The 20,515-nt window shown below is 61.1% G+C and overlaps 1 protein-coding gene across 1 annotated transcript; it reads left to right on the top strand.

The window, feature by feature from the left end:
• Positions 1–2: 2 nt before the first annotated feature.
• On the top strand, positions 3–20,463 carry GTF2H4 (general transcription factor IIH subunit 4). The gene is made up of 14 exons (XM_075914152.2): positions 3–146; positions 6,136–6,269; positions 7,713–7,817; positions 8,330–8,461; positions 10,152–10,248; positions 10,648–10,736; positions 11,090–11,201; positions 11,379–11,447; positions 12,825–12,908; positions 14,564–14,696; positions 15,411–15,541; positions 16,316–16,363; positions 16,637–16,715; positions 19,414–20,463. The coding sequence occupies exons 2-14, from the start codon at positions 6,139–6,141 to the stop codon at positions 19,584–19,586; spliced, it is 1,383 nt and encodes a 460-aa protein (XP_075770267.1). The 5' UTR covers positions 3–146; positions 6,136–6,138; the 3' UTR covers positions 19,587–20,463.
• The last annotated feature ends 52 nt before the right edge of the window (positions 20,464–20,515 follow it).

Raw genomic sequence — 20,515 nt, 5'->3', positions numbered from 1 at the left:
CCGCCTCCCCCCCCCCCCCGCCACGCAGAGCAGGGGGCGTCGCATTGCATGACGGGAAGGGGAGTTTCGCGGGGGGTCTCCGCGTGGAGCCGCGGGCAGGTGGATGGAGGGAGCCGGCAGGGGCCGCTGCGCAGGAGCGAGAGAAGGTGGGTCCCCGGGCGGGGGGGGCAGCGCTGGGGATATGGGGGGCACAGAGGGGGCTGAGTCACAAAGGGGGCAGATCCTAGGGGTGTGAGTGGGGGGCACAAAGGGGAATCTGGGGGGTCTGGGGGCAGAAAGGGGACCCTGTGGGGGGAGGGTTAGGGGTATAGGTGGGGGCAGAAAGGGGGGCTGGGGGCAGAAAGGGGACCCTGTGGGGGAGGGTTAGGGGTATAGGTGGGGGCAGAAAGGGGGGCTGGGGGCAGAAAGGGGACCCTGTGGGGGGAGGGTTAGGGGTATAGGTGGGGGCAGAAAGGGGGGCTGGGGGCAGAAAGGGGACCCTGTGGGAGAGGGTTAGGGGTATAGGTGGGGGCAGAAAGGGGGGCTGGGGGCAGAAAGGGGACCCTGTGGGGGGAGGGTTAGGGGTATAGGTGGGGGCAGAAAGGGGAGTTGGGGGGGTCTGGGGGCAGAAAGGGGACCCTGTGGGGGAGGGTTAGGGGTATAGGTGGGGGCAGAAAGGGGAGTTGGGGGGGTCTGGGGGCAGAAAGGGGACCCTGTGGGGGGAGGGTTAGGGGTATAGGTGGGGGCAGAAAGGGGAGTTGGGGGGCTGGGGGCAGAAAGGGGACCCTGTGGGGGAGGGTTAGGGGTATAGGTGGGGGCAGAAAGGGGAGTTGGGGGGGCTGGGGACAGAAAGGGGACCCTGTGGGGGGAGGGTTAGGGGTATAGGTGGGGGCAGAAAGGGGAGTTGGGGGGGCTGGGGACAGAAAGGGGACCCTGTGGGGGAGGGTTAGGGGTATAGGTGGGGCAGAAAGGGGAGTTGGGGGGTCTGGGAGCAGAAAGGGGACCCTGTGGGGGAGGGTTAGGGGTATAGGTGGGGGCAGAAAGGGGAGTTGGGGGGGGGCTGGGGGCAGAAAGGGGACCCTGTGGGAGAGGGTTAGGGGTATAGGTGGGGGCAGAAAGGGGGGCTGGGGGCAGAAAGGGGACCCTGTGGGAGGAGGGTTAGGGGTATAGGTGGGGGCAGAAAGGGGAGTTGGGGGGGGCTGGGGGCAGAAAGGGGACCCTGTGGGAGGAGGGTTAGGGGTATAGGTGGGGGCAGAAAGGGGAGTTGGGGGGGCCTGGGGGAGAACGGGGACCCTGAGGAGGGAGGGTTAGGGGTATAGGTGGGGGCAGAAAGGGGAGTTGGGGGCCTGGGGGAGAACGGGGACCCTGAGGAGGGAGGGTTAGGGGTATGGGTGGGGGCAGAAAGAGGAGTTGGGGGGTCTGGGGACAGAAAGAGGACCCTGTGGGGGGAGGGTTGGGGTTTGGTTGGGGGAGAAAGGGGAGCTTCAGGGTGGAAAGGGGGCCCTGTGGGGTGGGAGGGGGAGGGCAGAGCCTAGGGTTATAGGTGGGGGCAGACGGGCTCCTCTGGGGTGGGAGGGGGCAGACCCATGGGATAGACATCTGTCAGGGATGGTGTAGACGGAGCTTGATCCTGCCTTGAGGGCGGGGGGCTGGACTCGATGACCTCTCCAGGTCCCTTCCAGTCCTATGATTCTATGATTCTATGATACAGGAGGTGGAGGCAGCCTAACCCTTTCCCTCCCCTTGGAGATCTCTGCTCTGCCCTCCCGTCGGCCCTTGTTCCCAGCTTGCATTGGTTTGGTACGTTTCGCCTTTGTGCTTTCTGCCCCTCATGCTGGGGAGAAGAATAAGAGCGGCCATTCAGCCTTATCCTGTCTTCTGACAGCGGCCAATGCCAGGTGCCCCGGCGGGCATGAAGAGATCAGGGAATCATTAAAGTGATCCCTCCTCTGATGCCCACCTCCAGACAAACAGAGGCCAGGGACAGCACCACTTCCCGTCCTCCGTGAATTTATCTAGCTCTTTTTTTGAACCCTGTTGAAGTCCTGGTCTTCACCACATCCTCTGGCAAGGAGTTCCACAGGTTGACTGTGTGTGAAGAAAAACTTCCTTTTGTTTTGTTTGAAACCTGCTGCCTGTTCATTTCATTTGGTCACCCCTAGTTCTTATGTGATGGAAACAAGTAAATCACTTTTCCTCCTTCGCTTTCTCCACACCTGTCATGATTTTACAGACCTCTATCCTATCCCCCCTTAGTCTCCTCTGTTCTAAGATGACGTGTCCCAGTCTCATTAATCTCCCCTCCTATGGGACCCGTTCCAAACCCCTCATCATTCTGTGCCCCAGTCTCCAGAGCTACCCCTTCATCTTACTTCATTCCCTTCTCCATTAGCTAGGATGGGTAGGGATGGTGTGTCTAGCCTGTGTTTGTCAGAGGCTGGAAATGTATCACAGGAGAGGGATCAATTGATGATTACCTGTTCTGTTCACTCCCTCTGGGGCATCTGGCATTGGTCTCTGTTGGAAGACAAGACCCTGCGCTAGATGGACCTTTGGTCTGACCCAGTGTGGCCGTGGATTCACCCCAGGGTGCTACGCCCCCAGCTTTTAATCAGTCCCCGTCTGTGGGCCAGACCCGCAATAGATCCCCCTTTTCCTCTGAATCCAAACCTCCGGGCTGTGTCTACACTGGGCCACTTATTCCGGAAAATCCGCCGCTTTTCCGGAATAAGCTGCGAGCTGTCTACACTGGCCCCTTGAATTTCCGGAAAAGCAACGACGCTCTACTGTACAAAATCAGCCGCTATTCCGGAAAAACTATTCTGCTCCCGCTCGGGCATAAGTCCTTATTCCGGAACACTGTTCTGGAAAAGGGCCAGTGTAGACAGCCCAGTAGTCTTTTCCGGAAAAAAAGCCCCGATCGCGAAAATGGCGATCGGGGCTCTTTTCCGGAAAAGCGTGTCTACATTGGCCACAGATGCTTTTCCGGAAAAAGGGCTTTTCCGGAAAAGCAGCCTGCCAATGTAGACGCTCCTTTTCCGGAAAAACTGAAAACGGAATAGTATTCCATTTTGAGCATTTCCGGAAATTCATGCCAGTGTAGACACAGCCCTATAGGCCTTCCTGCTTCTCCCTGGGAGCTCTGCACAATTAGGTTCCTGGTGGAGATGTGTGCGCTCTCCAGGGACCCCAAACTGCGTCTCAGCCTTTGTGAACCATAGCAGGTTTAGAGATGGAAAAAGTCCTGAGGTTAGCGTGGACCAGTGAAGGTTACGACATAATCCCTCTGGCCAAGCTGCGGTGAACTCCAATGCAGACCCCCTCCCAGCCCCAGCTGAGAGCAGCCCGGCCTCTCTCGAAAGCTGGCTCCCCCCCACCCCAGCCCAGTTTCCATCGGGGTTTCCATGGATACATGCTGGCCTTGAACGACTCCCTTCCAACCTCCCCGGACACCAAGCAGGCAACGGCGTTCCTTGTGTCTCCGATTCTGCCCCTGCTTGGCAGCAATGCAAAGCACAGAGGGAAACTGAGGCACGTACATCGGGTGAACCAAAAAAAAAAAAAAAAGTGATGGGATATGCCCGCTTTGCCATGCCTCTAATCATTTGGCTGCGGTTTAGCTGCTGGTGCGCTGGAGTTGCTGAGTGGCGCTGTTTTGTTCCTGGGTGCTCCCTGCCCGTCTATTTCTTCTCTTAGGCCCAGATTATCAGATCCGTAGGGCAGAGGCCCTCTTTGTGCAGCAGAGGGGTCTAGGGTATGTCTGGGTCCCTAGGTGCTACCGGACGACAGATAATAAACTAACAAATCAGTGCGCCTCCCCGAAGAGATGGAGCGACGGACTTGCGTGTTTGTATGAGGGATGTTAAAAAATGGAGAGAAACATTAACTGAATTATCAGTTAAACATTTGAGGGGATGTCGTGACAGGGCAGGAAAGGTCGCCAGCAGAAGGTCAGGCTACGTCTAGACTGCAGGCTTCTTTCGGAAGAAGCTTTTTTCAGAAGAGATCTTCCGAAAAAACTTCTTCCGAAAGAAAGCATCCGCACTGCCGAAGTGCATCGAAAAAGCCATCTGCTTTTTGAAAGAGAGTGTCCACACTGAATGGACGCTATCTCACATGTAAGCTGTGATTACTATGGACGGCGTGGCCACCAGGGCACCTGTGCTTTTTCCTCTTTCCTCTTCTTCCGAAAGAACTCCCTCTTCCCCGCCCGCACACGCCTCTTTCCGAAAAAGATCTTTCGCAAAAAGGCTTCTCCCTCGTAGAACGAGGATTACCAATGTCGGAAAAACCCTCTCTTCTTTCCATTGTCTTGTGGAAGAACGCAACTGCAGTGTGGATCTGCCTCAAGTTTCTTGGGAAAACGGCCGTTTTCCCAACCAAACTCTGTAGTGTAGACATACTCCCAACCTCCTGGGATCCCAGCAGCCAGCCCCGCCACCAGCTGGCGGTGGAGTTCCAGCTGCTGGCCCTGCTGCCGTGCACTTTCAGCCACCAGCAGGGTACCAGCAGGTGAGTTTAAACGTTTAAGTCACCGATAAGCATCAGCGGATCAGTTAAACGGTTACATGTTTTAACGTGAACATCCCTAGTTTGTACCGCCCCTCTGGGTGCTACCATTATGCATATACAGGCAGTCCCCGGGTTACATGGATCCGACTTGCATCGGATCCCTACTTACAAACGGGGTGAGGCAACCCCGCACTAGCTGCTTCCCCCCAGCAGACCAGGGAGACACGGAGCTAGCGCCCCCCCCCCAGCAGACCAGGGAGACGCGGAGCTAGCGCCCCCCCCAGCAGACCAGGGAGACGCGAAGCTAGCGCCCCCCCCCAGCAGACCAGGGAGACGCGGAGCGGCTTTTCTCAGCAGACACCTCAGCTTGAGAATAAAGGACTGAGGGAAGTGAGGTGTGGGAGAATAAAACTGAGCTCTGGAGAAATGTTTGGCTAGAGTTTCCCCTACAATATGTACCAGTTCTGACTTACATACAAATTCAACTTAAGAACAAACCTACAGTCCCTATCTTGTACTTAACCCGGGGACTGCCTGTAATACCCCTTCTAGAAATCAGGCCTGGGAGTTTATCTGCTGTGACTCCCATCATCGAGTGCTGGGGCTAAAGTAGTAACCCAGCGAGGGGTCAGATCCCCGACCCCAGAGATGCAGGGGGAACCGGAGAGAGCGTAGAGGGAGACAGCATACCTGGCAGGTCAGGGTGGGTTACCTGACATAGACCTTGCCTCTGTCATGGTCCAGGATCCTCGTTTTCCATGATAAAACCACCACATTCTTCAAATCGAATACACCTATTACTTTTCAGGAAGACCGGCATTGCGCAAGAGGGTTTTCCTTGCGCAAGAAGGGGCTGTGTAGACACTCCTTCTTGCGCAAAAGCCTCTTCTGAAAAAAAACGGTGGCTCATTCGGTATGCAAATGAGGCTCGGCGATATTCCACGCTTAGCCTCGTTTGCATCTTACTCACGCAAGAAGCCCCGAGTGTAGACATAACCCAGGTGTTGGTGGAACACAGTTTTGACATTGTTCCGGTTGCGAAACCCTGGCGCCCTCCGCTCACGGTGCTTCGTGTCTTTATTGTGGTCGGTGGCCCTGCTGTGTCAGACGCGCTTTTTGTTTCGTTTCGTTCCATTTGGTCTTTGCACGCAACAATGCTCTGCCTTCGAACACCATCCGCCAGCCCCGCTGCATTACATCAGAGCACAGCCTGTTACTACCCCTCTGAAATTTGTCCTCGCCAAACTCAGGGGCTGGAGAGGGGGTTTGTAGGTTTGTTAGATCTTTGCATAGCTTGCAGGACTCCCGCCCGGAGGCTGAAGTGGCATTAAAACACAAACCCTTGTATCTCACTGAGTAATGCCTATCTGCCAGAAGCAGTTTAACAGCGTATGCCGTGCAGTGTACAGGTAAAGTGCATTCAACAACCAACCACAAAAGGGGGAAGTTGTGTGCAGTGGCGAAACGACACTGGTATTTGCCGTCAGATTTAAGTCATACGTTTTTTTCCCCACCAAAATGTAAAAACTAATAATTCTTTGGGGGGAAAATAAACCTTCTTGCAAGCTCCTTGTTTTTCGGCTGTTTTCCATGACCAATGGATTTCTACCATCCCTTGCCATGGTCTCCCCTGCTGCCTTCCAGGTGATGGACTCCGTGATGAAGCTGCAGAGGGTGCAGTTGAAATGCAAGAACCTGCACGAGTTCCTGCGGGGGCTGAGCCCGGGGATCCTAGATCGGCTGTACAATCATCCCGCCACCTGCCTGGCTGTGTTCCGGTGCGTGGGCTCCCTCCCCAGCCCCCCTGGATGGCTGGTTGGGTGTGAGGGGGGCGAAGGGGAGGCCTGGGAGGACTGTTCCAGCATTGCCCACTAGGGGGTGTCTTGCCCCGGGGAGAGGCAGTTGAGCTAGACAGGCCTGTTGGGCTGTACTAGCTTGTATGGGGATGGGCGACTTGGGGATGTTTCTTAAGTTGGGTGTCAAGAGTTGTTGGCTGATTATGAGAGATGGAGGAATTTTTGGCCTGGATCTAACCTGTTATCCTGCCATCCCATACCAGATCAGTGGGCCCATCTAGCCTGTCTACTCCCCTACCACTCCAGATCACACCCATGGGCCCATCTAGCCCGGTATCCCGTCTGCTCCTCTACCTCTCCAGATCACACCCATGGGTCCATCTAGCCTGGTATCCCGTCTGCTCCTCTACCTCTCCAGATCACACCCATGGGTCCATCTAGCCTGGTATCCCGTCTGCTCCTCTACCTCTCCAGATCTCACCCATGGGCCCATATAGCCCGGTATCCCGTCTGCTCCTCTACCTCTCCAGATCACACCCATGGGCCCATCTAGCCCGGTATCCCGTCTACTCCCCTACCACTCCAGATCACACCCATGGGCCCATCTAGCCCGGTATCCCGTCTACTCCCCTACCTCTCCAGATCACACCCATGAGCCCATCTAGCCCGGTATCCCGTCTGCTCCTCTACCTCTCCAGATCACACCCATGGGCCCATCTAGCCCGGTATCCCGTCTGCTCCTCTACCTCTCCAGATCACACCCATGGGCCCATCTAGCCCAGTATCCCGTCTGCTCCTCTACCTCTCCAGATCACACCCATGGGCCCATCTAGCCCGGTATCCCGTCTGCTCCTCTACCTCTCCAGATCACACCCATGGGCCCATCTAGCCCGGTATCCCGTCTGCTCCTCTACCTCTCCAGATCACACCCATGGGCCCCTCTAGCCCGGTATCCCGTCTGCTCCTCTACCACTCCAGATCACACCCATGGGCCCATATAGCCCGGTATCCCGTCTGCTCCTCTACCTCTCCAGATCACACCCATGGGCCCATATAGCCCAGTATCCTGTCTGCTCCTCTACCTCTCCAGATCACACCCATGGGCTCATCTAGCCCGGTATCCCGTCTGCTCCTATATCTCTCCAGATCACACCCATGGGCCCATCTAGCCCGGTATCCCGTCTGCTCCCCTACCACTCCAGATCACACCCATGGGCCCATATAGCCCAGTATCCCGTCTGCTCCTCTACCTCTCCAGATCACACCCATGGGCCCATCTAGCCTGGCATCCTGCCTCCTGGCCTTGCCCGTTGTGGTCAGACCCGAGGACGTGTCTAGCCCGGACGCACCCTAATTGCGATGCTTAGTGGTGGATTCTGTCGAATGCGCTGGGGGGGCTGGTCTCTGAGTTTTTGTATTTCGCAGCGAGCTGCCGGGATTGGCTAAGAACTACGTGATGCGGATGCTCTTCCTGGAGCAGCCCCTCCCCCAGGCAGCTGTGGCCTTGTGGGTAAAGAAGGAACATGTCAAGTGAGTCCTCGAACTGGAGGTGGAGGGGGAGTCAGGGAGGGTAGAGGGAACTTCAGATATTGATCTGGGATCCCCCACGGACACCCCCCCCAGTCACCAAGTTCCCCTGCCCTAGATTGGAGTTGGTGTGTCCTAGAGGGGAAAGGCCTCATGTCCTATTCCCTGCCCCCCACGCCTGCTGGTCCCTACCCTGGCTAGAACAGAGCCAGTGCTTCCTAGAGGGGAAAGGCTCTGTGACCCACTCCTCTGGGTCAGCCCATCCCTGGCTCTGGAGCTGGAGCTGGATCGGAGTTGGCGACCCCTAGAGGAAAAAGTCCCCCTTCCCCCCAAATCAGCTGGGGCTGGGTCCCTGGAGGTGAAAGGCCCCCGTATCCCATGAGTTCAGCCAGTCCCCCAGCGCTTCCCATCGGCTTCCCCATAATGCACCTGGCTAGATCCCTTCCTGACCCCTGCCCTGCAGCCTGGAGGTGGCGGCGGGTGCTCGGCTCACCGGCACGTTGCTGTCGCCGCAGGGAGCAGGAGGAGAGCTCGGACGTCTTGCTGGGGCTGCGGCTCTGGCACACCCAGCTGCTCCCGGGGGGCCTGCAGGGGCTGGTGCTGAACCCCGTCTTCAAGGAGAACCTGCGCGTCGCCTTGCTGGGCGGGTGAGAGGCCGGGGCCGGAGGTGGGACGGGCAGAGCTGTGTCCGGAGGCTGGGTGTTCCTACGGCACCCGCCTCCCGTCGGCTGGAACCGGCTTGCTGGCTCCTTTGGGTCCCTCTGGGTACCGGAGCGGTGGTCGCGGCCTGCAAGGGGGAAACTGAGGCACGGGGTGGGGCCAGGCTCTGCTCGTGCGGCTACAGGTCAGTGTCAAGCCTGGGAAGCCCCCCCTTGCTCTGGTCCGTTAGACACCTCTCCCGCCCCCCTGCCCCGGCGGGAAGCGGACAGACCCCCTGCCAGCCCACTCTGCTCTCCCGGCTGCGTGGGGGGAAGGGATAGAACTGCCCCCTCCCCCCCATCACACGTGCTGGAGGCGGGCGGTGGAGTGCAGTGTGCGGGGGCCCACTTCCTTCCTCCTTCCCACCTGCCCCCAGTCATGGGGGGGCGGTTGCCTGCTGCTGGCACTAGGCTTCCTGCTCACCCCCACCCCCGAGCCACGTCGCTCTGGAGAGGGGGCTTGGGAGAAGGGGTGGAGTGGGGCGGAGGGAAGGGGGTGGACTAGGGTTTGGGAGGGGGCAGGGCGAAGGGCAGAGTGGGGTTGGGGACTAAGGAGTGGAGGGGAGCAGGGGGAATAGGTGGGGGGAGACTTAGGGGGTGGACTAGGGCTTGGGAGGGGGCAGGGTGAAGGGCAGAGTGGGGCTGGGGACTAAGGGGTGGAGGGGAGCAGGGGGAATAGGTGGGGGGAGACTTAGGGGGTGGACTAGGGCTGGGAGAGGGCAGGGTGGGAGAGGGCAGGGTGAAGGGTAGAGTGGGGTTGGGGAGGGGGCTGGGGATGGGGAGAGGGGGGAGGGCTGGGGGATGGATGGGACTAAGGGGTGGAGGGGAGCAGGGGGAATAGGTGGGGGGAGACTTAGGGGGTGGACTAGGGCTTGGGAGAGGGCAGGGTGAAGGGTAGAGTGGGGTTGGGGACTACGGGGAGAGGGGGGAGGGCTGGGGGATGGATGGGACTAAGGGGTGGGGGGGAATAGGTGGGGGGAGACTTAGGGGGTGGACTAGGGCTTGGGAGGGGGCAGGGTGAAGGGTAGAGTGGGGTTGGGGACTAAGGGGAGAGGGGGGAGAGCTGGGGGATGGATGGGACTAAGGGGTGGGGGGGAATAGGTGGGGGGAGACTTAGGGGATGGGGCGCAGTTGGGGGAGTTGTCCCGGAGCTGGCCAGGACGTGAGGCTGGCAGCCGGAGCCCGCAACACCCACGTACGCAGCACGCGCCAAATTCCCCCAGATTTTGCGGTGCCGTGGGCAGCTGCGTATTTTGCCTGTCGGGGGGACCCCCATCCCTTGATTAGACCCCACTCCCCTTCCAGAGTCGGGGACAGAACCCAGCTGCCCTGCTGTAACCACTAGGCTCCCCTCCCCGCGCTGGATGGGAATACTCAATCGGATCTGGTCTCTGTGCCACATGGAGTTGTGTAGCCCAGCAGGTGGGGGGGCAGAGAGAGTTGGGGAACCAGGCTGGGGGGTGGGGGGGGACAAGCAGCCGGAGATAAGTCACCTGCAGTTCACACCGGTGTCCCCCCCCCCCCGTCCCCCCCCCCGGCTGGGACCACACTTGCCTCCTGTCTGATCCCAGCGCCGTCGGGCGGCCTGTTCCGCCCCGGTGAGCCCGTTTTGTGTCTCCTCCCCCACCCCTGATTCTAGCGGCAAGGCCTGGTCCGACGACACCAGCCAGCTGGGACCAGACAAGCACGCGCGGGACGTCCCGTCGCTGGATAAATACGCCGAAGAGAGATGGGAGGTGAGTGCCGGGGGCCCCACGAGCCCTGATTCCCAGCCCCTCCCCTCCCGCCCCCGCTCTAACCACTAGACCCCGCTTCCCTGGAGCTCTGGCTGCCAATCTACACCTCTGCCTTTCCCCAACAAACTGAGATGCGGCCACCTCTGGGGTGGAGCGGCTGGGGAACCGCTGCTACGCCTCCCTGCGCAGAGATGGCTCGCCCCGTGCTGGGTTGCAGCCGTTTCTGGGGCGGGTGGAGTATAACATGGCCCTGCGGGGGTGGGCCCAGGTGGGCTCTGTGCCTTTGAGTAGGCCCAGGGGCGAGAGGGGTGCAGTGCCCGCTGGTGGCCGAAAAATGGGGTGTGGCTTGAGCCTTCCTAGTAGCTGACCTGTCCGTGTGTCCGTCTCCCGCCGGCCCAGGTGATCCTGCATTTCATGGTGGGCTCCCCCAGCGCCGCGGTCAGCCAGGATCTAGCCCAGCTCCTCATCCAAGCCGGGCTGATGAAGAGGTGAGTGGAGGCATAGGGGGCGTCAGCTCTCATCCAGGGCTGGGGGGACCCGCATCCCTTCCCTTCACTGACTCCCCAGTTTCCCTTTGGTGCCCCAGCCTGCAGTCTGAGGGGTGCTGAGCAGTATTCCCTCTGATTTTTTCCATCCATGTGTGGAATAATTTTTCTGTGCACCAAAGCCTCTACGGATGTGCACCATGCACAGAAACACCTGCTGACGACTGTGGGAGGCTGCGGCCACTCTACTGAGCCGTGTGGCGGCACTGGAATCTCTCCGGGGTGGCCGCCTGAGCGCGTGGCTTATAGGGAACGCTGGGGCTGAGTCCTGACCCTCTGTCTCTTCCCCCCCACAGCAGTGAGCCCGGAGAGCCCCCCTGCATCACCTCCGCCGGCTTCCAGTTCCTGCTGCTGGACACGTCCTCCCAGCTCTGGTATTTCATGCTGCAGTATCTGCAGTCCGCCGAGGTGAGATCTCGCCCGCCCCGGGCCCTGGCCCCCTCGGTCACTTCCCCCCAATCCCCTTACTGCCTCCCTGTGTTGTCTGCTGCTGGGACAGTCCCCTTCCCCCGCCCCCTTCCCAGCCGCTCTGCCTCTTGCACCCCCTCCCCACAGGCTGTTTTAACCCCTCCGTCTCCCCCGCAGACCCGAGGCATGGACCTAGTAGAGATCCTGTCCTTCCTCTTCCAGCTCAGCTTCTCCTCCCTGGGCAAGGTAAGGCTGGGAATGCCGGCCGCTCTAACCACTGGGACCCACTGCCCTCCCACAGCAGGTGTTAGAACCCAGGAGTCCTGGCTCTCCCCCCCCCCCCCCATCCTCGCTCTAACCACTGGACCTCCACTTCCTCTCTGAGCCAATGATAGATCCCAGGAGTCCTGGTTTCCAGCCCCCTGTCCTCTCCCTGCTCTAACCACTGGACCCCACGTCCTCTCCCAGAGCCAATGATAGAACCCAGGAGTCCTGACTCCGAATGCCCCTCACCTGCTCTAACCACTAGACCCCACGTCCTCGCCCAGAGCCAATGATAGAACCCAGGAGTCCTGACTCCGAATGCCCCTCTCCTGCTCTAACCACTAGACCCCACGTCCTCGCCCAGAGCCAATGATAGAACCCAGGAGTCCTGACTCCGAATGCCCCTCTCCTGCTCTAACCACTAGACCCCACGTCCTCGCCCAGAGCCAATGATAGAACCCAGGAGTCCTGACTCCGAATGCCCTCACCTGCTCTAACCACTAGACCCCACGTCCTCTCCGAGAGCCAATGATAGAACCCAGGAGCCCTGGCTCCCAGCCCCTCCCTTCTTCAACAAATTGTTTCAGCTGGAATGTGGCCCAGCTACACAAGAAGAAAAACCGAGTCGGTTCTATCCCGAGGCTCCCCAGGGGAGACTGGTGGTGGTTCACATTTACAGCCCCCCACGATGGTGTCCGAGAGCCTCGTGGGGAAAGATCGTGAGGTTCTCACTCTGGCTCGGGGAGGGCAGTGGGGTGTGGTGGTGAGAGCAGAGGGGGGCTGGGAGCCAGGACTGCTGGGTTCTAACCGGTGTTCCCTGTAAGCCGGGCGCCTGTGCGGCCACTCAGGAGAGAGAGTCCAGTGCTGCCCAGGTGATTAGCAGAGCGGTTTTGTTTCTACCGCTGGTGCACATCCGCCCCTACCTCGGTGCACAGAACAAAAAGCATTCCGCACTTGGATGGGCACAATTAGAGGGGACCCCTGTGCAGGGGGGGAAACTGAGGCACAGCAGAAGGAGGCAGCAGGGAGTTAGTGATGGAGAGGGGATTGGAGACCAGATCTCGTGAGCTCCAGCCCTGCGCCACTAAGGCCTCCCCTCCTTTTGCTAACCAGCCTCCTGTAACTCCGGGCGGAACGCAAGTCTGCTGCAGGGGGGCTTCGTGAAATAGACGGGGAAAGAGAATCCAGGTGGGTGAGGGGTGTTGGGCGGTGAAACATCTCCCCCGGGGGGGCAGGGCTGGGAACATGTGGGATCAGACAGGGCAGAGATTCGGGGACGGGGACGGGTTGATTAAATGGGAGCATCCCTGGGTCTGGAAACAAAGCCTCTTTGCTCTCCTGCCTTTTGCCCCCTGCCAGGATTACTCGGTGGAGGGAATGAGCGACTCGCTGCTCAATTTTCTTCAACACCTTCGGGAGTTTGGTCTGGTCTTCCAGAGAAAGGTATGTGGAGGGGGAGGGAGGCAGAGCTGGCGTAGTGGGAGCCCAGGGCTGGGCTGGCCGAGGCTGGGGGTCGGGAGTGAGGGGCACCGGCCGAGCTGGGGGAGCTGGCAGAGGCTGGGGGTTAGGAGTGAGGGGCACCGGCTGAGGTGGGGGAGCTGGCAGAGGCTGGGGGTCGGGAGTGAGGGGCACCGGCCGAGCTGGAGGGGGCTGGCAGAGACTGGGGGTCAGGAGTGAGGGGCACCGGCTGAGCTGGGGGAGCTGGCAGAGGCTGGGGGTCAGGAGTGAGGGGCACCAGCCGAGCTGGAGGGGGCTGGCAGAGGCTGGGGGTCAGGAGTGAGGGGCACCGGCTGAGCTGGGGGAGCTGGCAGAGACTGGGGGTCAGGAGTGAGGGGCACCGGCTGAGCTGGAGGAGCTGGCAGAGGCTGGGGGTCAGGAGTGAGGGGCACCAGCCGAGCTGGAGGGGGCTGGCAGAGGCTGGGGGTCGGGAGTGAGGGGCACCGGCCGAGCTGGAGGGGGCTGGCAGAGGCTGGGGGTCGGGAGTGAGGGGCACCGGCCGAGCTGGAGGGGGCTGGCAGAGGCTGGGGGTCGGGAGTGAGGGGCACCGGCCGAGCTGGAGGGGGCTGGCAGAGGCTGGGGGTCGGGAGTGAGGGGCACCAGCCGAGCTGGAGGGGGCTGGCAGAGGCTGGGGGTCGGGAGTGAGGGGCACCGGCTGAGCTGGGGGAGCTGGCAGAGGCTGGGGGTCAGGAGTGAGGGGCACCAGCCGAGCTGGAGGGGGCTGGCAGAGGCTGGGGGTCAGGAGTGAGGGGCACCGGCTGAGTTGGGGGAGCTGGCAGAGGCTGGGGGTCAGGAGTGAGGGGCACCAGCCGAGCTGGAGGGGGCTGGCAGAGGCTGGGGGTCGGGAGTGAGGGGCACCAGCCGAGCTGGAGGGGGCTGGCAGAGGCTGGGGGTCGGGAGTGAGGGGCACCAGCCGAGCTGGAGGGGGCTGGCAGAGGCTGGGGGTCGGGAGTGAGGGGCACCAGCCGAGCTGGAGGGGGCTGGCAGAGGCTGGGGGTCAGGAGTGAGGGGCACCGGCGGAGCTGGAGGGAGCCCGAGGGGGGCTGGCGGGGCTGGCGGGGCTGCGGGTGGGGACTGAGGGGCACCGGCGGGGCTGGAGGGAGCCGAGGGGGGCTGGCGGGGGCGGGGCTGGGGGGAGCCGAGGGGGGCTGGCGGGGCTGCGGGTGGGGACTGAGGGGCACCGGCGGGGCTGGAGGGAGCCCGAGGGGGGCTGGCGGGGCTGCGGGTGGGGACTGAGGGGCACCGGCGGGGCTGGGGGGAGCCGAGGGGGGCTGGCGGGGCTGCGGGTGGGGACTGAGGGGCACCGGCGGGGCTGGGGGGAGCCCGAGGGGGGCTGGCGGGGCTGCGGGTGGGGACTGAGGGGCACCGGCGGGGCTGGGGGGAGCCGAGGGGGGCTGGCGGGGCTGCGGGTGGGGACTGAGGGGCACCGGCGGGGCTGGGGGGAGCCCGAGGGGGGCTGGCGGGGCTGCGGGTGGGGACTGAGGGGCACCGGCGGGGCTGGAGGGAGCCGAGGGGGGCTGGCGGGCACCGGCGGAGCCATGTGAGGGCGCAGCTGCAGGCTGGAGAAGGGTCCCGGCAGACGCCCCGTGCCCCCTTTGCAGAGGAAGTCGCGGCGCTACTACCCCACCCGCCTGGCCATTAACTTGTCCTCGGGCATCTCCGGCCCCACCACGGACACCCACAACCAGGGCTTTGTCGTCGTGGAGACCAACTACAGGGTCTACGCCTACACAGGTCAGAGGTCAAGGATCGGGGGTCGCCCGCGTGGCTAGTCGTGGACACCCCTCCCTTCCCATCTCCTGGCAGCCTCCATTCCCCGCCGCACATGGGCAGAGGGGGTCAGAGCTGGGGGAAGAGGCCTCTCTCCCTCGTGGGCCATGCAGCTTAGAGAGAAGCCAGATTCTGTCCCCAGCTCTGAGTCAATCTTCCCACTAATCTTTACCATCCACGTGCGGAATAATTTTTTCTGCGCACCGAGCCGCGTGCACCACCAGCAGAAACCCAAACCTAGCGGGGGGGGGGGGCGCTGTGCTCATCAGCCGGCTGGCACTGGAATCTCTCCTGCACAGCCGCAAAACATCCAGCTTCCTGGGAAAACGCTGCTCTGAGAGAAGCCTGGGGGTCGAATGGGTCAGAGCAGTCGGGGGCTGGGCGTCAGGACTCCTGGGTTCTTTTTCCAGATCTCTGGGACCTTCAGGGTCACGTGCCCTTCCCCGTGGCTCAGTTTCCCCCTGTGACGCCGGCTCCATGATCTTTTCCGCTGTGCGTACAGGCAGGGAGATCAGTGGTTGGGTTATGCTGCGAGGGGAGATGACTTACTGCGGGGGACACTGATTCCCATGGGGTGCTGCTGGCCCCGCCTTCAGGGGGAGGGGCTTCCCTAGATACAGCCACGGCCTGATTGTGTCTCCTGCCCCCCCCCCCCCCCCCCCCCCCCCCCCCCCCCAGACTCGGAGCTGCAGATCGCGCTCATCGCCCTGTTCTGCGAGATGCTGTACCGCTTCCCCAACCTGGTGGTGGCTCATGTGACCCGCGAGAGCGTCCAGCAAGCCATCGCGAGCGGCATCACGGCCGAGCAGGTGGGAGCTGGGGCCGTGGGACCAGAGAGACCCTGGGAGGGTTCTGGCTCCCCCCTGGGCCCCGTTCCCAAACGACAGAGCCCCCAGCCTGCCCTGTTGGGGGGAGAAACGGATCAAATGTTTCCTGCTTTGGATACCCCCGCTCCTTTCTCTGCACCCCCCACTGGGGGGCAGGACTCCTAGGTACTGTCCCTAGCTCTGGGAGAGGAGTGGAGTCTAGTGGTTAGAGCTAAGGCAGGGGGCAGGACTCCTGTGTTCTGTCTCCAGCTCTGGGAGAGGAGTGGAGTCTAGTGGTTAGAGCTAAGGCAGGGGGCAGGACTCCTGTGTTCTGTGCCCAACTCTGGGAGAGGAGTGGGGGCTAGTGGTTAGAGCAGGGGGGGGGCAGGGGGCAGCCATGATTCCTGGGTTCTGTCTCCAGCTCTGGGAGAGGAGTGGGGGCTAGTGGTTAGAGCAGGGGGGGGGAGGGGGCAGCCATGATTCCTGGGTTCTATCTCCAGCTCTGGGAGAGGAGTGGGGGCTAGTGGTTAGAGCAGGGGGGGGAGGGGGCAGCCATGATTCCTGGGTTCTGTCTCCAGCTCTGGGAGAGGAGTGGGGGCTAGTGGTTAGAGGAGGGAGGAATCGGGGATGCACCATACGGCCGCTGTCTCCAGCCCCTGCGCTCACCCCTCCGAGGGGACGGCCTGGTCCCGGGGAAGGACCATCCGAGCTGGCAGGAAGAGCTGTGGGTGGCCTCGAGGGGGTGCCAGCCCGTAACACTTTCCCCTTCGCCTGCAGATTATTCACTTCCTACGGACCCGAGCGCACCCTGTGATGCTGAGACAGGTGAGACGGGGGGCCCTGGTCTGGGTAGCATTGACGGCAGGATCTCCCTAAGTCCGGGGGGCTGGAGAGAGCTAGGCAGGGCAGAGATGAAGGGCTGGAATGGCTGATCGCTGACCAGGCAGGGGTGAAGGAGGGCAGGGTGAGAGACAGGACAGGGTCCGGAGATCCAGGGGACAGAGGGGAAGGGGCAGATCCCAGAGAAATCAGGTGCCCCTTGGCCGCCGGTGGGGTTGGTAACTACTGAGGGACTCCTCCTTTGCTCCCCCTCAACAGACCCCGGTGCTGCCCCCAACCATCACGGATCAGATCCGGCTCTGGGAGATGGAGCGCGACCGGTTGCGCTTCTCAGAGGGTGAGTGTCTCAAAGGAAGAGCTGGTTGCCAGGGAAGGGACGGTGTCCTGGTGGCATCTGATGGGGTTTTTTTCTCCCTTTGCTCCATTCTACCTACCCTTCATCCCACTTGTCCATCCACCTCTGCCCCCTTCTCCCTCCTCCTGCCTACTCTTCACCCATCCCTCATTCCTCCTGCCCCCTTCATCCCACTTGTCCATCCACCCCTGCCCCCTTCTCCCTCCTCCTGCCTACTCTTCACCCATCCCTCATTCCTCCTGCCCCCTTCATCCCACTTGTCCATCCACCTCTGCCCCGTTCTCCCTCCTCCTGCCTACTCTTCACCCATCCCTCATTCCTCCTGCCCCCTTCATCCCACTTGTCCATCCACCTCTGCCCCGTTCTCCCTCCTCCTTCCTACTCTTCACCCATCCCTCATTCCTCCTGCCCCCTTCATCCCACTTGTCCATCCACCCATCCACCTCTGCCCCGTTCTCCCTCCTCCTGCCTACTCTTCACCCATCCCTCATTCCTCCTGCCCCCTTCATCCCACTTGTCCATCCACCTCTGCCCCGTTCTCCCTCCTCCTGCCTACTCTTCACCCTTCCCTCATTCCTCCTGCCCCCTTCATCCCACTTGTCCATCCACCTCTGCCCCGTTCTCCCTCCTCCTGCCTACTCTTCACCCATCCCTCATTCCTCCTGCCCCCTTCATCCCACTTGTCCATCCACCTCTGCCCCGTTCTCCCTCCTCCTGCCTACTCTTCACCCATCCCTCATTCCTCCTGCCCCCTTCATCCCACTTGTCCATCCACCCCTGCCCCCTTCTCCCTCCTCCTGCCTACTCTTCACCCATCCCTCATTCCTCCTGCCCCCTTCATCCCACTTGTCCATCCACCTCTGCCCCGTTCTCCCTCCTCCTTCCTACTCTTCACCCATCCCTCATTCCTCCTGCCCCCTTCATCCCACTTGTCCATCCACCTCTGCCCCGTTCTCCCTCCTCCTGCCTACTCTTCACCCATCCCTCATTCCTCCTGCCCCCTTCATCCCACTTGTCCATCCACCTCTGCCCCGTTCTCCCTCCTCCTGCCTACTCTTCACCCATCCCTCATTCCTCCTGCCCCCTTCATCCCACTTGTCCATCCACCTCTGCCCCGTTCTCCCTCCTCCTTCCTACTCTTCACCCATCCCTCATTCCTCCTGCCCCCTTCATCCCACTTGTCCATCCACCCATCCACCTCTGCCCCGTTCTCCCTCCTCCTTCCTACTCTTCACCCATCCCTCATTCCTCCTGCCCCCTTCATCCCACTTGTCCATCCACCCATCCACCTCTGCCCCGTTCTCCCTCTTCCTTCCTACTCTTCACCCATCCCTCATTCCTCCTGCCCCCTTCATCCCACTTGTCCATCCACCCATCCACCTCTGCCCCGTTCTCCCTCTTCCTTCCTACTCTTCACCCATCCCTCATTCCTCCTGCCCCCTTCATCCCACTTGTCCATCCACCTCTGCCCCATTCTCCCTCCTCCTTCCTACTCTTCACTCATCCCTCATTCCTCCTGCCCCCTTCATCCCACTTGTCCCATCTATCCATCCACCCCTTCCCCGTTCTCCCTCTTCCTTCCTACTCTTCACCCATCCCTCATTCCTCCTGCCCCCTTCATCCCACTTGTCCATCCACCTCTGCCCCATTCTCCCTCCTCCTTCCTACTCTTCACCCATCCCTCATTCCTCCTGCCCCCTTCATCCCACTTGTTCATCCACCCATCCACCTCTGCCCCGTTCTCCCTCCTCCTGCCTACTCTTCACCCATCCCTCATTCCTCCTGCCCCCTTCATCCCACTTGTCCATCCATCCATCCACCTCTGCCCCGTTCTCCCTCCTCCTGCCTACTCTTCACCCATCCCTCATTCCTCCTGCCCCCTTCATCCCACTTGTCAATCCACCTCTGCCCCATTCTCCCTCCTCCTTCCTACTCTTCACTCATCCCTCATTCCTCCTGCCCCCTTCATCCCACTTGTCCATCTATCCATCCACCCCTGCCCCGTTCTCCCTCTTCCTTCCTACTCTTCACCCATCCCTCATTCCTCCTGCCCCCTTCATCCCACTTGTCCATCCACCTCTGCCCCGTTCTCCCTCCTCCTGCCTACTCTTCACCCATCCCTCATTCCTCCTGCCCCCTTCATCCCACTTGTCCATCCACCTCTGCCCCGTTCTCCCTCCTCCTGCCTACTCTTCACCCATCCCTCATTCCTCCTGCCCCCTTCATCCCACTTGTCCATCCACCTCTGCCCCGTTCTCCCTCCTCCTGCCTACTCTTCACCCATCCCTCATTCCTCCTGCCCCCTTCATCCCACTTGTCCATCCACCCATCCACCTCTGCCCCATTCTCCCTCCTCCTTCCTACTCTTCACTCATCCCTCATTCCTCCTGCCCCATTCTGCCCTCCCTTCATCCCACTTGTCCATCCGTCCATCCGTGTTTTATCCACCTCTTTGCCCTGTTCCCCTTCATCTCCCTTCTTCCATCCCTCATTTGTCATCCATTTCCCGCTCCCACTTACCCATCTGTCTGGTCTACGTCCAACCATCATCTGTTCCTCCACTGATGGTTTCATCCGTCCACTCCCCCGCCTCTTTCCTATCCCCTTCCTCCTCTTTATCCACCATCCATCCCTCTCCTGGCTCCCCCTCTGCTCCCACCCGTGCCCCCTCCCCATGCAGGCGTGCTGTACAACCAGTTCCTGTCCCAGGTGGACTTCGAGCTGTTGCGGAACCACGCCCGGGACCTGGGCGTGCTGGTCTTCGAAAACCCGGCCAAGCGCCTCATGGTGGTGACCCCTGCCGGGCACTCGGACGTCAAGCGTTTTTGGAAGAGGCAGAAGCAGAGCTCCTGAAGGGGACCCCCCCTCTGATGCAGGGGGAGGGGGAGACGACCCTGCTGTGCTGCGTGCCCGGCCGTTACACAGCAAAGTTCAGTGGATCTGCGGCAGGAGTTAAATCGCAGCAACTCACCCTGCCTGTCATCCCCCAAATTGGGCACCTCGTTGGCAGATCTCTGTGCCCCTGCCTTGCCAGCAGCCAAGAGGTTACACGATGGAGCTCCCCCTTTTCTTACCCTTGCGGGGGGGGGGCACTGAATGGTCACCTTTGAACCCATGGCTGTGGGGTGGGATGCACCTTCCAAGGTGCGACTGAGGCCTGCAAGTTGTACCCTTTGGGGGGGGGGGGCCGGTATCCTCAAATGGTCCAGGACTGGGTTACATGCCCCATAACCCTTCAGCTCATGCCACTGGGGGGAGGAGGGGAGGCGGCTTTCCAGCTGCCAGAGGAAGAGTCCCTGGGGATCTTTCTCCTCTCTGGGGGGGGCGCCAGCTCCTATCCTGCCTTAGGACGGGACTGAGACGGGCTGGCCCTGCTTTGTCACAATGAGCGTCAACCAGCAACCCCACTGGCGTGAATGCAGCAGTTTCCCTCTCATCTGGTGCAAATCAGGAGTAGCCAAACTGAAGTCACTCCCCCCCCCTGCATCGGTGGCAACTCCCCGCACGGAATTGGAGTGACCCTGTTCACATGGGCCGAATGGGTCCCGGTCCAGCCCTGGCTCTTGTCGCCGTCGATGGGCTGATCTGGATTGACACCACACTCAGCATCTGGCGCTGACTCTACAGGTGTCTCCATGGCTGTACAGCCAGGAGTGGACAGGAGAATCCAGCCCACTACTTGTAAATAGGTTTTTCTAGCTGTGAAGACGAATAAAGCTCCCCTGTGAAAGTCGTCGTCCTTGCTGCTTTTGGCCGGTGCAGTGTCTTCCAGGCTGACCCAG

This window comes from Pelodiscus sinensis, chromosome 19 (genome assembly GCF_052426305.1).
Source record: "Pelodiscus sinensis isolate ZL-2025 chromosome 19, ASM5242630v1, whole genome shotgun sequence".
Classification (NCBI taxonomy): domain Eukaryota; kingdom Metazoa; phylum Chordata; order Testudines; family Trionychidae; genus Pelodiscus; species Pelodiscus sinensis.
The sequence above is the reverse complement of the archived record's forward strand: the minus strand, read 5'-3'. Positions and strand labels throughout refer to the sequence as shown.

Bases quoted from the DNA above. Each gene is read 5' to 3' on its own strand.
- GTF2H4 (XM_075914152.2), top strand. From the start codon at position 6,139: ATGGACTCCGTGATGAAGCTGCAGAGGGTGCAGTTGAAATGCAAGAAC. The intron at 11,202-11,378 runs GTGAGATCTCGC...TCTCCCCCGCAG, and splicing joins AGTATCTGCAGTCCGCCGAG to ACCCGAGGCATGGACCTAGT. The intron at 12,909-14,563 runs GTATGTGGAGGG...CCCCCTTTGCAG, and splicing joins GTCTGGTCTTCCAGAGAAAG to AGGAAGTCGCGGCGCTACTA.